The 15,110-nt window shown below is 39.2% G+C and overlaps 1 protein-coding gene across 2 annotated transcripts; it reads left to right on the forward strand.

Moving 5' to 3' along the window:
* The first annotated feature begins 721 nt into the window (after nt 1-721).
* On the forward strand, nt 722-14,479 carry acadvl (acyl-CoA dehydrogenase very long chain). Of its 2 annotated transcripts, XM_026995782.3 has the most exons (20): nt 725-1,151; nt 1,416-1,497; nt 2,310-2,378; nt 2,483-2,555; nt 2,789-2,853; nt 3,868-4,002; nt 4,253-4,397; nt 4,660-4,789; nt 5,056-5,181; nt 6,058-6,256; nt 6,901-7,005; nt 7,584-7,670; nt 7,977-8,039; nt 11,277-11,378; nt 11,713-11,810; nt 11,912-11,984; nt 12,543-12,615; nt 13,329-13,401; nt 13,498-13,573; nt 13,776-14,479. In XM_026995782.3, the coding sequence occupies exons 1-20, from the start codon at nt 1,078-1,080 to the stop codon at nt 13,911-13,913; spliced, it is 1,986 nt and encodes a 661-aa protein (XP_026851583.3). In that variant the 5' UTR covers nt 725-1,077; the 3' UTR covers nt 13,914-14,479. The 2 variants fall into 2 exon arrangements, with proteins under 2 accessions (XP_081550697.1, XP_026851583.3); XM_081694571.1 differs by lacking the exons at nt 13,329-13,401; nt 13,498-13,573; nt 13,776-14,479 and having other exon boundaries at nt 722-1,151; nt 12,365-12,610.
* Nucleotides 14,480-15,110: the final 631 nt, after the last annotated feature.

Here is a 15,110-nt window from a genome sequence, read left to right on the forward strand (position 1 = left end):
AACTTCAAAATCTAACCAATGTCTAAGTACTAAGGTAGTGACTCACCTTTTGTCTTCAGCTATTAGTAGACATTACTATACGTATTTATACAGCAGACGAGATCATTGTGTTTGGCAACTGTACTATTTAAATGTGTTCTAGTGCAGTATGCCACTATTCTCACCAAGTCATCAGTTATATATAAGTAGTTGTTATAAAAACGTTTATTTATTGGAAATACATTTAGGGCCTCTAGACCATGCACAGCTAACAAAATGAGCATTGCAGCAGATGGGCTACAGTCTGTAACTACAACTATAAGATCTAATAGTTGTAAAATTAGATCTAATAGACTGGCTAGTGAATATAGGAGCAGGGTATATTTCTAACAAAGTGATGTGGACATGCGTATTTTTCCATATAATAGAGACGCTGATTTCCGATTAGTACACAAGTTCACTTTCACTGTGGTCAGATAGCGGCCACAGCTGCCTCCATCGCCATGTTTTTGAAATAATTCTTAAATCGGGCATTCATGTCTGTCTTGGTTCGTGCCGTCTATACCCTCCACAGAGATGTCTCGGTCCAGTGAATATTTCTTCTCCCCCATTAATACGATTCCCCAGTTTTTTGACAAATATTTAGACTTTTTTTTTTTTTTTTTTGGTTTAACCTCATCCAGCGTCCACCACTATAAGTCAGAACAGTGGCATTTCAGATTCTCTTTACTTCCGGTGAACGAGTACAAAAGGAAACGGTTGTATATTTGTTGTATCACATGATAATTTTAAGCGATTGAAGGCAGGGGGGAATAAACCAGCGGACCAGGCAAAGTAGACATCGCGTTAGCCAAGTTGGTCCAGCTCTTAATTTTCACTCCCTTCGCGTACAATTTGTAGAATAATCATTAGCTCGTTAGCTGGCACGGCGGAATTTTACGTCGTTTCGAAAACTATTGTTTGTGGCTTTCTTAGAAAGCCATAGTTTGTCGGTTTAATAATTAGGCGATCGCTTCCGCTTCCAGCAACACAAACAAACACGGATCTGACATTTCTGCAGTATTTAACCATTAATCCTAGTTGGATTGTTCGTTAATCATGTTGCTGCGTATAGTAACTCCCAGCTCGTCCCTGTGCAACGCTGTCCTCCGCCTGCCACAGTCCATATCAGGGTGAGGTACATTTTTATTATTGACTAGTTCTTAAGTTTAACCATTATTATTAACCATTATTATCATCTAAGCTAGCTAGTTAGCTTGTTTCGCTGTGGATGTTTAGTGCTCAGTAGCTAGGTTAACGTTGATCAAGGCTTATAGCTCGTATGCATGGATAATATATTTCCGTTATGCATAAATAACTATATATGTAAATATAAAAATGCAAAAATCTAGACAAAGTAACATATTTTTTTTTGGTATGTGTTATTTATTTATTAGTCAACGCTTTACTAGAGTGCAGCGTCAAACAGGAGTCTTGGCTGTGCAGAATGCTCGTCTTTATGTTAGCCAGGCTGCCGAGGTAAGTTAAGTATTTTAAAATTTCATTTGTTGTTTAACATATAAAGGACATAGGAATTGATTGCCGTATCTTTAGTTATTGGGAGTGGTGGCTGTGTATCTTTCCTGTAATGTAAAGATAGCGAAAAAAACTAGGAAGACACTAAATGTAGGACAAAGTTCACCTTCAGGTCACGTGATGCGGGACAGCATGACATTGTGTATCGAACGCGAAACACTTTTAGACGGACGTAATGGAACAATTCCACAGTCGGCAGCCTGTAACCTCATATTCTTACTAAGGGTGGGTGTGGGTAGGTAAAGTGCATACTTGAAATCTGTGAACTTGCCAACTAACAAGATCATTCTCTCAAGAGCATCTGGAAGAATATATCTTAAAAAATAAAAATAACTTGTGATTTGGAATAGCACTTTATGTTGAAACTGTTCAGTTATGCGTTCTTGTTGAAATGCAAGTATGCATTTAGAAAACCGCCAGCAGCCTCTCGTTTACTGGGTACCCCATGTGCCATATTGTCCTGCACATGTCTGAAATGCGCTGTTTTTAGACTTTTTACTGTGGTTTGGCCTCATGGGTTTTGTACCTTTTGCCTTCAGGGCAGGATGTCTGGATGGGGACTAACATAGATAGGGCATAAGTGAAGTGTGAAAAGGTAGCCAAAATGAATTAAATGCAATAGTAAAGGTAGCTCATGCTGACTGCGATTTATCACTTCATGACTAGTGTTGGTGTTTGATAAATATTTAAATATTTGTAATGATAGTTCTACATAAAATTCCTTTCCTCCGTTATTTTACTTTCTCAATGTGTAGGCAGTATTGGAGAAGCCAGCAGTTGGCAGTGATGCTGTTGCCAAGGTGGACGAGAAGGCTGTCAGTGTGGTGTGTGTCCGTTGCTCCACTCTGCTTTTCAAATGAACACACAGCTTAGTCCAGTTTTCAAGTGTTTAGGTTTTTAAGTGTTGTTCTACCTCTTCCTTGCATAGGAGTCAAAGTCATTTGCGATGAACATGTTTAAAGGGAAGATCAGTACCTCACAGGTGTTCCCGTTTCCCTCAGGTAACTTGTCTTAATTTGTGCTTGTTTTAAGGGGAGAAATTCTTCGTTACATTTCTAAATGCCACAGTGATGTTCTATTGAACATATAGTTTTATCAGGTACTGTAGCATTGTCTTTGGGGTAGCTACATGTTGTAGTGTCACTGGTAATTAATTAAAGTAAATTAAAGTTTAAAATTTGAAGTTTATGCTGTGAAATTTTACTTTTTTTTAATCTGTGTATATATATTTCAGTGCTGAATGAGGATCAGTCTCAGTTTCTCCGGGAGCTGGTGGGGCCTTGTGAGAAATTCTTTGAAGTAAGTTTCATTATCCAAGAAAAAGAACCCTGCATTAACATTTCTGTATTCATATCTCATGTCCTTATATTTTTATATATTGTGAGTTTTGTATCGGCACACCCTTGTAACTGTTCTCATCAGAAAACTGTTCTAAATGACCTGTATATTCAGGATAAGTGCCACATGTCTGTACCAGACTTATCATGAAAGCTGTGAATTGGCATAAGTAGTGCCATCCCTTTGTCTGAAAAGGTAATTTAAAATGGAAACCAGGAGTAGAAAGAGCACTTGAGTTCATTGATGGAAGAATTTAGAGATCATATTTACAATGTCTACAGGGGAGTCATGCTAAAATTGCTGCTAAAGCTGAGGAATGGAAAACAATTAATCATGATGTTCATTCCATGTCACTAGAAGTCCACCATCACTGAAATATGGCAAAATTGCTTAATGCACTAATTGAAGGTTCAGTTATCATCCTACATGAAGAACAACATTGACATGCTTTATTCTTTTTTTTAGATCCTTTTATTTCAAGTCCTTGGAGCAGAGCAGAGACAGATGAATGGCTATGATTGTGGTTTAGGTTGCCATGGCTCTAGAAATGTATAATGCATCAAATAAACTACATAAATCAAATTTCACGTGAAGCAGGATTATATAAACAGCATCACAAAACATTGTGTTTTTTACTGATATATAATTCAACTTCTAAATATATTTGGTGTAATGAAATGGATACAATCCATAAATCCAAAGCAAATTTGTTTCCATTAGACAACAGAAGAATAATTCTACATAGGGTCTATACAAATCAAGTCTGCTCCACTTTTAAAATTGTAAATGTAAGAAGAATGGTGAATGCAACGGGTTCTCTTAAACCACCCATATGATAAACTGAAGAATGAGTCTGTTTACGAGTGGTTCTTGCATGAGGTATGTGTCGTTTTGTGGTATCTCATGATGACCTCTGCTTTCTCCATTTGCCCCCGTTGTTGTTTGTTTGTTTTTTGTGTGTGCCAACATGTGTAGGAGGTCAATGATCCTGCTAAGAATGATGTCCTAGAGAAGGTGGAAGACCATACCTTAGAGGGCCTAAAGGAGATGGGGGCCTTTGGGCTGCAGGTGCCTGCTGACCTCGGCGGCGTGGGTCTCATAAACACACAGGTAAGTTCATAGGGGTTAGTGGGGGGGAGAAATAGCCATGGAGTGAGCAGAGACACAGGCCAGGAGGCACCACACAATGGACATAAGCCCAAGGGCCTTATGGCTCTTTACACTGCTTAGAGTTCTTTAATTAGGAAGGCTTGTTGTCAGAAGCAAAAAAATGGAGTTGAGTGCTTAGAGAGGATGTCTGAATGAGGAGGGCAGAGGTGAGACCCAGCGTCTCAAACCCCCGTTTTGTGCTTGATGTCAGTACGCTAGGCTGGTGGAGATCGTGGGCATGCATGACCTGGGTGTGGGCATCACCCTTGGTGCACACCAGTCCATTGGCTTTAAGGGCATTCTCCTGTTTGGCAACCAGCAGCAGAAAGTGAAATACCTGCCCAAGCTGGCTTCAGGTGAGGGGTGACTGAGTGCATCCTGTAATGTTTACACTGAACACAGTGTTGGCACTTGTGATTTTGTTTATTTGATATTTTTCAGTTACTGTATATCTTAGGCCCTTGATGGGTTTAATTTGCATATGTTTTGTATTAGGACAATTTTAATATGGTGAAAAGCCTTTTATACCTGCTACAGTCTGATTCTTTGTTTGATAGCGACAACTGCCAAGGCTAATCAAAGTTGATGTGCTATGGCTCTGGTGTGCTTGTTGTGCAGGGGAAACGATGGCAGCGTACTGTCTGACTGAGCCGACCAGCGGCTCCGATGCTGCCTCCATCAGGACCAATGCTGTGCCCTCCCCATGTGGAAAGTACTACATCCTCAATGGGAGCAAGATCTGGATCAGGTGTGTGGGATGCACGCTTTGTATTAAACTGAATCACGTACATGCATGCACTCTCTCTCCCCACCTTCCCTTCCTCCCACATACTTGCATGCATGTGGGTGCAGACACTCTTCTGAAATTAAACCACCAGAGGGCATCTGTACTTAATAATAAATCTAAATACCTCTTTGCCAGTATGTCGCTAGCTATAGCCAGACATATGCAGTGTGTCAGTGTAATTGTATGTAATTTTTGTATTAAGTAATTTGTACTCTTGTCCCCAACAGTAACGGAGGTCTGGCTGAGATCTTCACTGTGTTTGCTAAGACTCCAGTGCAGGATAAGAGAACTGGAGAAGTGAAGGAGAAGATCACTGCTTTCATTGTGGAGAGGAGCTTTGGAGGGGTCACAAGGTGAGATTATATATTCTTCATCATGATCAATAATAAATAAAGTCAAAATTGTAGTTTTTTTTGTTTTTTTGTTTTTTTTGTTTTTTTTTTGGTGTATATAGTTCCTTCATCAGCTGTGCAAGCAAAGTGCTTCTGAAGTTGACAGAGGGTGAACCAATTTATATTCTGTCCTCCTTCAGCTGAGGAAGGAACTTGGTCCAAAAAATCTCCAGAAACCTTGTGTGCTACACTGCAATCTTCACATCTTTTGCTACAGTACACTAAAATTACCCTAACCCCGGACTATTTGGTCAATGTTGCAAAACAATCCAAAGTTATGCTCATACATTGAACACCATTTAGTGTACACAATACCATAACAATGTGAGTCCAGTCGGTGAGATGAGCAGCATTGTGTTTTTCATTTCATTACACTAGTACAAATTCCTGCATTACACAAGAAGCCTACTTACTAATAAAATGGGCAAGAGGATGATGTGCTGCAGCATATGCATTTTCTTTGCAGCTTGTTAAACCCCATCCATGTCCAATGTTTGTTTATGACACAAATGCACGTACACAGAACATACGCCAAGTTTCTCCAAGTTGTAATCAACAGGCATTTACATGAATGCTATTCTTCTGTTTGATGCATTATTTAAAGGATTATTCAGTCAGATGAATTGTATTTGGAATGGTCTTAATTGGAGTTGTGTACATGTTCTATTCTGATTCAGATATTGGTTGCATTATTAACAGATTATCAGTCTGCATGTAAAGGTAGCCACTGTCCTGCTGATTTTCTCTCTCCCCCTCTCTCTCTCCCTCCCATTTTTATATTTATCTTGCTTTCTTCTAATTATTCTCCACCTTTCTTTTGCTTGTCCCTTTTTCTAGTGGCCCTCCAGAGAAAAAGATGGGCATCAAGGCCTCAAACACAGCAGAGGTGTATTTCGAGAACGTTCACGTGCCTGCCGAGTGTGTCCTGGGTGAGCTTGGGGGCGGGTTCAAAGTAGCAATGAACATCCTCAACAACGGCCGCTTCGGCATGGCCGCCGCACTCTCTGGAACCATGAAGGGTGTCCTCACTAAAGCGGTGTGTGGTTGTTGTTTTTTTTTTCGTGGATGGGTGTGCAGGCGTCTGAGTTCCTGCTGCGTGTTTGTGTTTGACAGTATGTCGACAACTCTTTTGCTTTCATTTCCTCACACCTCACAAGTTTGTCTAGCATGTTGTGTGGGGTTTTTTTGTGGGGCCATTGTTTTGCACCCCCCCCCCCCTTGCATCACTTCCTCTGTGGGGTAGGCATGCGCAGGGAAAGTCCCCTGCATATATTTGCTTGAGATCTGCATGAACAGGATTTTACATTTCTTTCTTGCTGATTATTGATGTATGTTATTAGTTTGGACCTTTACAGCACCTCAACAAAATCACTTTTCATAGCATTTTTGTTCACAGGCAATGGGAAGTTACATTTTGGATTTTTTTTTTTTTTTTTTTTTTGTCTGTTCAGCCCAAGCATATGTATAAAAGGATTTTAAATCAAATTTTCAGACCCTTTGAAACTGGAAATATAAACATTAACACTACTCAAATATAATTGTCTGAGTCAGGTATGCTAGAACTGGGAGGGGGAATGTGAACCTCGAGGTTTGAATGAAGGTGGGTGTGTGTGTGTGTGTGTGTCTGTGCCCGGAACATCCCCCCCCCCCCCCCCCCCGCCCACACACACACACTCTCAGGTGGATCACGCTGCCAACAGGACCCAGTTCGGCCACAAGATCCACACCTTTGGGAGCATTCAGGAAAAGATCGCCAGAATGGCCATGCTGCAGTATGTTACAGAGGTGAGCCTGAATATTTCCTCAATTTTCTAATGCACAGCTCTTGTTTTTGTTTTTTTTTTTCTTTTCTTCCATACTGCATGAATATTTTTGGCAGATCTGAGTTTGAGACCAGTTCTGGCTGAGTCTTGCAACATTATCATCTACAGCCCTGTAGCGCTTGTGCTAGCAATGTATGTTTTACCAAAGGCTTAAGATTGGATCTAATAAAGAAATAAAATGTCTATTACCTAAATGTTATTTGTAGCCCAATTTTGAACACTATTATCTGTTCACTGTATAATATTTAATGTTAAAACTTTGTAATACCATCCCATGCTGACCCTATGTTCGTTATTTAAATTAAAAAAATGAGGCAGACGCTGTCTTGTGCCAGTTGATAAATAGGAGGAAGTGTGGGAGGTGTCGTAACATTCTAAGTGGTTGTCACGAGTGCAAACATGCCACTTTTTAATACCCACCCCTTTCAAGAACCATGTCCTCCTCACCCTTTCCTTTCATTTTTCAAGTAATTCATATTTATTTACTAAATTCTGCTATTTGTTTGTCCTCCCATTTGCCCTACACTCTCCTGCATTCAGTCCATGGCCTATATGATCAGTGGGAATATGGACAGTGGAGCAACAGATTTCCAGATTGAGGCAGCCATCAGTAAAATCTTTGCTTCTGTAAGTCTTTAACTGGCACTGTATAATCATGCTTTACACATGGTGAATGATCTTGTACACCAGCAGTTTTGGTATTTCCATTGTGTTTGGTAGAAGGTTGACACACTGTTTAAGCTTCCCTACCCCGTTATAAGACAACATTGACGCTGCTCATTACCTAATGTCTTTCCAGAATACTGAGAATTATGCTAGTTTAATAATATTTCAGAAATGTCTGATATGACTAAACCGGTGAGACAAGGTGGAAGGTACGCTGTTGGTTTTTAAAGCGACAGCTCTTCTTTTTTTCTTTCTTTTTTTTTTCAGGAAGCAGCATGGACGGTGGCAGATGAGTGCATTCAGATTATGGGCGGAATGGGATTTATGAAGGTTGGTTTGGTTTCTTTTCTTTTTTTCCACAGTATTGCCTACTGATATAAAACCAGTGACTTCAGTTTTACTCCACCAGTACAAATGACCTTGGGTCTACATGTTGACTTAAAGGTGCTGTACCAGTACTCATCATATTGAAGAATTAAGTGAGGTACTTTTTTTCATGGTTTTGATGTGCAATCTTTAAGATAACGACCAGCCAGTATTTAGGACAGCCCTGTGGCTGGCCTAATCTAACTTTTGGCCTTGAAATCAGGCTTAATTTAGCAGCACACATGATATGCAGACAGGCCCATCATACCACAAAGAAAAAAAGATTCCTTAAAACCTCAGTAAAAAAAAAATAATAATAATAATACTGTGGGTGCCCATCAGTCTCAGTAAGGTTACATAGTCATGTATAAGGCTCAAGGGCTCCACCGGACTACAATCGGGGTATAGTGTCTAAATGGAGAAAGTTTGGAAGAGTAATCAGTTTTCCCAAAATGGATGTTCTCTCAAAATGTAGTCAAGAGCAAGGTGTAAAATCATCCAGGAAGTGAGGGAGAACCCAAGAACATCTAAAGAACTGCAGGCCTACCATGTCTGAGTTAAGATCAGTGTTTATGACTCAACAAACCACACAAACCTTTATTTATGTATTTATTTATTTACTTATTTATTTATTAGTTTTTTAAAAGAGATCCATGGCAGAATATTACATTGGAAACCATTCCTAACCAAAAAGAATATCACTACTTTTCTCAAGTTTTTAAAGGCATGCCTAGATGATCCTCCTGTGTTCTGGAATGTTATGACCAGAAGAATCTAAAGTGAAGCTTTTTGGCCGACATGGGCCATGTTATGTCTGGTGAAAAATGCTGCTTTTCAGAATTACAACCTCGTACCAACTATGGAGGGTGCTGGTGGTTTAGGGATGCTTTGCTACATCAGGACCTAGATGCCTCGTGTCTCTGAGGGACCTATGAATTCTGTTCTGCATCAATGAAATCAAGAGAATATAAGGTCATCTGTACGTGAGCAGAAGCTAAAGCATAGTGCAGAATGACAGTGATCCAAAACAAGTCTACCTTCTAATAAATGTAAATGTTTAGAATGTGCTAGTCAGATCCAGACTTAAACCCTGTCTGAAATGATGTGGCAGCACCTGAAACGTGCAGTTCATGCTCAAAGGCCTACAAATGTCTCTGGGCTGAAGCAATTCTGCAAGGAAGACTGCACAAATTTCACACTGTTGACACTACTTTTAATATATACAGAAAGCATTTTGTTGAAGTTTTTGCTGTTAAGAAGGGCATAAATGGCTGAGAGGAATATTCACTTTTTCACATGGGGGGAATTGGATTTTGAATATTTCTTCTTAATAGACATAAAATAGTCTATTGTGATTTCTCAGGGCCCCTTTTATATATAACTAGAGATTTTAAGATGTAATATCCCTCAGTGTTTGAAATGTGCACAAATTTAGGAATTCGCAACGCATTTGTTTTTTAGATCCACTTGACCTACTGTATATTTCACTTAATAGAAACTGTCCAAGCACACATTTTAATCTTTCTACAGATGCAGTTAAAAACTTTCCTGCCCTGTACTTGTTGCTACTCTTCATAAAAACCTGTATGAATTAGACACTCAAGTGGAACAGCCCAAAGTCTTGTGGGTGATGGAAAATGGTGTAGGTGTCATGTAATTGAAGCCTTATAATCATGTGGGTTAAGAACAGCAGTCCCAGCAGCACTAACCACTGAAGGCACTGCACCAAGTGAAACTTAACCTGTAGTCACTTTGTGGATGCAATGGGGTTTTTTGGGGGTGGGGGGGGGGGGGGATTTGGATTATTTATTTATTTATTTATTTATTTATTTATTTATTTATTCTTTAAGCCATATTCATGATGGCTAAAACATACTGCTGTGCTAGTCATTTTTATAGAACAGTTCTGTGAGCATGGAAGAGATGTAAACTAAATACAGAGCTGCCCTTAGCTCTGCGCACTTCTACAATCTGCAGGGCTGAAACAGAAGTGAGCAGCCCTCTGAATGAATCAGCAGGTTTCTTTCCAGAAAGAGGCATTACTTGTTCCTCTTCATGTCTATATTCTATGCGAGCATGGTATACTCCTCACAAAGAACCCCCCCCCCCCAATCCCTCCATAATAGAAGTTGGCCAGTTGTTTCAAAGGCAAAAAAGGTTGTGCATTCACACTTGTGTATCATGTGCTCCTGGACTGTTGTGTTGTACCATAGAACAGAAAAAAACAACTTCCAGTGTACACAAACTGCATGGAAGAATGGCCATAAGACAGTTTTGAGTGTGTTGGTGGTTCCACTGTTGCTAAATGCTTAACACCTTGTTGAAAACAAGAAACCTTCTTTGCTAGTGTGCAATCTAAAAAAAAAAAAGAAAAAAAAAGAGCACTGTGTTCTCTACTCCCTACGCTCTTTCCTGCATTGAGTCCATGGCCTGTACAGTTTGTGGAAATACAGTAATCAGTCAATCGTTAAGAACGTCTTTCATAATTGATTGCGCAATATGGAAGCTGTTTTGTATAAATCGGTGCTGGACTTGCTACATAAAATTTCTTTGGAAGTTGTCAGACTGTAATAAAGCCAGCTAGTCCAACTATGCTTTTTTTTTTTTTTTTACTGCTGGTTCACCATGAAAATTGTCTTTCAAAAGCTTAATGTTCTTACACCAAGGCATTTCAGTAGGCTTGAAGACAAAAGCACATTTGCCTTGCCAATCCTCATATATGGGACTTGTTAAATTTGCTGATTGGATAGAACGGTCTGACCATGTTGAAAACTTGTTGCTGATTACACAGAAGTCACAGAGAGAGTTCTTGGATTATCATTTTTAGGCAGTGTAAGTATTCTTTAAAAAGTGCTCAGTAGGGACCGTTTCAGTTCAGAAATTGAACACATCAATTATTCCTATCAGAAACAAATTACTGTAGACCGGTGGAAATTGGTTAAATTGAAAGTACAGCCAATTATGAGATGGCTGGTTGCAGTAGAGGATCCATGTTTTTGAGGTTCCATAGCCATTTCATGTGTGGTATCAAACTCGATAGGTATATTGGAAAAGCATTTTAACCCACCATAAAATAAATCAATGTTTACATTTTTTTATCTAGCAAATGTCACATTCTGTCAGTTTTGTGTATCCATGTATGAGTACAAATTGTCATAGTGAGCCATGACCCAAGCATTGACGTGCACTGTTCTGGTGCAGGAGCCTGGTGTTGAGAGGGTAATGAGAGACCTAAGAATCTTCCGCATCTTTGAGGGCACCAACGACATCCTGCGTCTGTTTGTGGCACTCAATGGCTTCCAGGTAATTGAGGATCAAAAGCACTAACAGGAAAAGGACGGAGTTGGCGTATGTCTCATGTGCCGCAGAAACCAGGCTGAGGTTTAACACGTGCAGGTGTTGACAGTTGCTACTGTTTAGCCATAGCTGTTTTTGTGAAGCCTCTATTTTGGGATGGGTGCAAACTCTTAAGGATGTAGCTAGCCCAGTTGTAAATTTAAGACTTGTACTGCTAAGTCACATGAAATTGATTGATTGATTGATTGATTGATTGTTTTCTTAAAGTAATAAAAAAACAAACAAACAAACAAAAAAACCTTTTATTTATTTTTATTTTTATTTTTTTTTTGGAATAAAGAATGCAGGCAACCAGCTGAAGAGTCTACAGAAAGCACTGAAGAATCCAATAGGCAATGCTAGTCTGCTAGCTGGAGAGATCACTAAGCGAGCCAAGAGGTCAGTAAGATATTGCCGTCAGTCTGTTATGTCAAAAATATTTGTATATTTAAGAAAAATGATCATTGCCTTTCAACCTGTCTTTCTCCCCCCTCCTGCAGGAAGGCAGGCATGGATTCAGGTCTCACCCTCCAGGGAGCTATCCACCCAGACCTGGGTCACAGTGGCGAGCTGGTGTGAAAAAATGCTGACATTTGTCTCACACATTAATGGACACTTTACAGGAGGGTTACACTCACAACCTTTATTAGAAACATCTTTTAGATATACATCTAGAGCATCTCACTAGTAGCCACACATAATGTGTGTATCCTCCATCCCTTAATTGGAGGTCAGTAGTCATTTGATATTAGATACTGGGAGGTAGCTCACTAGCATTCAGCCCATTATTAATATGTATACACTTGGGCAATACTACTGTACTTGACAAATTTGTACCAGCTCAATGCCCACAACAATCTCACCGTTACCCTTTGTTGTAATCAATAGGGAACCAGTTGTTTGAAGCCATTTAGAGATGTACTTGGTCATCTCATTGCGCTTCTCTATTTTAGCTGTACCTTTTATAGGAAATCTCCTTCTTGACCTTCATTTATACAATACTTCTTGTACTGCATGTATTAGAGGTAATTCATTATCTAATAATGGCTTTGCTTGGAAGTTAACTTGTTGAACACCTAGTTGTTCTATAGTTTTCTTTTTTGGTAATTTACCAAATCGTTCTTCTTTCAGACAGTTAAAGCCATCGAACAGTTTGGAGTGGTCATTGAAGAGCAGCTTTTAAAGCATGGCAAGAAGATCATTGGTGAGTATTAGGGATGGGATGGTCTGAAAATGTTCTACCATAAGGGTGTTGAATTATCAGGTGTGTTTTTTTTTTTTTAAATTATATATATATATATAGTGTGTGTTAATATATACTGAAATGGCTTTAAATGCTAATACATGTTAAAAAATAGATTTTTCTTTACATGCATTAGTGTATTCTCTCTCTCTCAAATATATAAATAAATAAATGCACGCATGTACAAGATTTTGAATTTTCTTAGACCCAAGGCAATCTGTGTTCTGGTTTAGAAAGATGTAGAATGGTTTTCGACATGCTGAACTATAATTTGAATTGAACAGTCTTCTGTCTTTTTAGTTTCAGACAGGTTATTTAAAGTAGTTCCTTTCTCAGAGCCATAGGTAGGTGGAGTTTATACAGCTTCCAAGTACTTTTCTCTAGAAACTGAGTCCTTTATAGGAAGCCATGCTGGTTTTATCTTTCGGAATCTCACAACTAGTGAGAATCTGCTGAATGTAGAGTGTACAGTTGCTTGCCCAGAGGCATAGGATGTAGTTATGATAACGTGCAAGTCTGATTTCCTTCCTGGTTGTGTAAAATGATGTGATGAATACAGCTTCCTTATCAAATTGTTGATCTTGCATATTTGTATAGAGTAGAATAGTTCTCTGTTCTACATGTTTGCGCTTTATTTTCCTGATATTTATTTTGTCTGTGTGTGTTTTTAACAGATGAGCAGTTTGTTCTGAAAAGAGTTGCTGATATAGCCATTGACTTGTACGCTATGGTGGTTGTGCTGTCTAGGTAATACTGACACACTCTCTCTCTCACGCACACACAGTGAGCCATGTTCAGTGTGATTTTGTTAATGCTGAATAAGAGTGCGTGCTTCTCCTCCAGAGCCTCCAGGGCACTCAGTCAGGGCCAAGCTTCTGCTCAACATGAAAAGATGCTGTGTGAAACTTGGTGCATCCAGGTGAGTGCTTCCAGAATGTACTATAAAAAGAATTGGTGTAGCCATCAACTATCATTTAGTCATTAATGCTGTTGCTTGGATGCTGGTTTCTTTAAGACCATTTTCAAAAATTCCTCTCCTGAGTCAGTTGCCTATTATCAGTGAGTGTGACCATTAATAAATTGAGTGACTCTGCTAACTACAATATCTTTCTCTTCCTTAGGCCCATGACAGGATAATGCAGGAAATTAAGTTTCTGAAGTCTGGTACATCCAAGCAGGTCTTCAAGAACCTGCGTGCCATTTCGTCCGCTGTGGTCGAAAATGGAGGCATAGTGAACCCCAATCCCCTGGGCTTTTAAAGACTCGCCAGTTCTCTCACTCTGTCATTACTAATCAAGCCAACGTATCCACTAACCAACCTATGGGTCATCGCGCTTTTCTTATGGATTTTCCCAAAGGTGCTTTAATAGCATAATGTGCTGAAGTCTGTGAATGTAGAGAAAAGTAAAAAACAAAAATCTGAGAACTGGATGTTGTGAAGTTCTCAAAATTGGTTTTTGTTTAAAACACCTTTTCTTTCAGTAGAGTAGAGACTGAACTCTATCGACTAAACCATCCTGATGATCCTGTTTATGGTTATGATTTTCTGCCGAATCAGAGATCTCAGTTCATTTTGAGACAGCATTGAGGGATTAAGCCCTTAATATCCAAAACAAAGCTTTCACTGATGGTTCTGAACTTTATGAATATAAACAGGAAGTGTTTGCAATATGTTTGGTGATTTATTATTTTTTTGCAAGAAATGTAAATTGTAATTATTCATACAGGACCATATGCTTCACCATGACACAGTTTGGGGTACTAACGGTTCAGCTGCAAGTTATGCAACTGAAAGAATGCATACATAAAAGGGAATTTCTGTTCATGACTTTGTAGACTTTTCTTTAGTTCCTGTCTTTTCTCTAGAAAGCCTGTAATTATCAGCATTAACAGTATACTTCATTCCAGTGTATAATTCAGTTTAAGTTGCAGGGAACACAGGCATGTTTGCCTGGCACACGTTTTAAACTGACATCTTGGCCTTTACTTGAAATACTGAACGACGCTGTGGCAAGATCCTTTTTTTTTTTTAAACAGGAAATATTAATATCTGCCTGCATATAGTGTAATAGAGATCGAAGAGACCTGGCTGTAGGGTGGTTTTGTGTACTCGACTTTTGTAATAAATACATTTATGGGGATGGGGAAACTAAATTCTATAGAGGATTTAATGTTTAGTATTAGTAATTATTAAATACCACCTCGGAATATCGTCAATCCTTTTTAATGTTACACACCTTTCAGCGTCTGACTGTTGTGTTCTGGCATGACAAGTGATGGTCTAAACACACTATCAAACACACTAGCATGATCATCCCTTGCATCAGGAACTCATAATGGTGTTGACATGGCAAACATCACAAACTAGGGAACTGATGTGGAAAGCCACACTCCCAAAACATAATATTGGCCTTTACTTTTCTATCTATGGCTTTATTTAGACATGGGCACAAAGA

The sequence above is a fragment of the Electrophorus electricus genome, chromosome 13 (genome assembly GCF_041902795.1).
Source record: "Electrophorus electricus isolate QZ-2024a chromosome 13, ASM4190279v1, whole genome shotgun sequence".
NCBI classification, from domain to species: Eukaryota; Metazoa; Chordata; class Actinopteri; order Gymnotiformes; family Gymnotidae; genus Electrophorus; species Electrophorus electricus.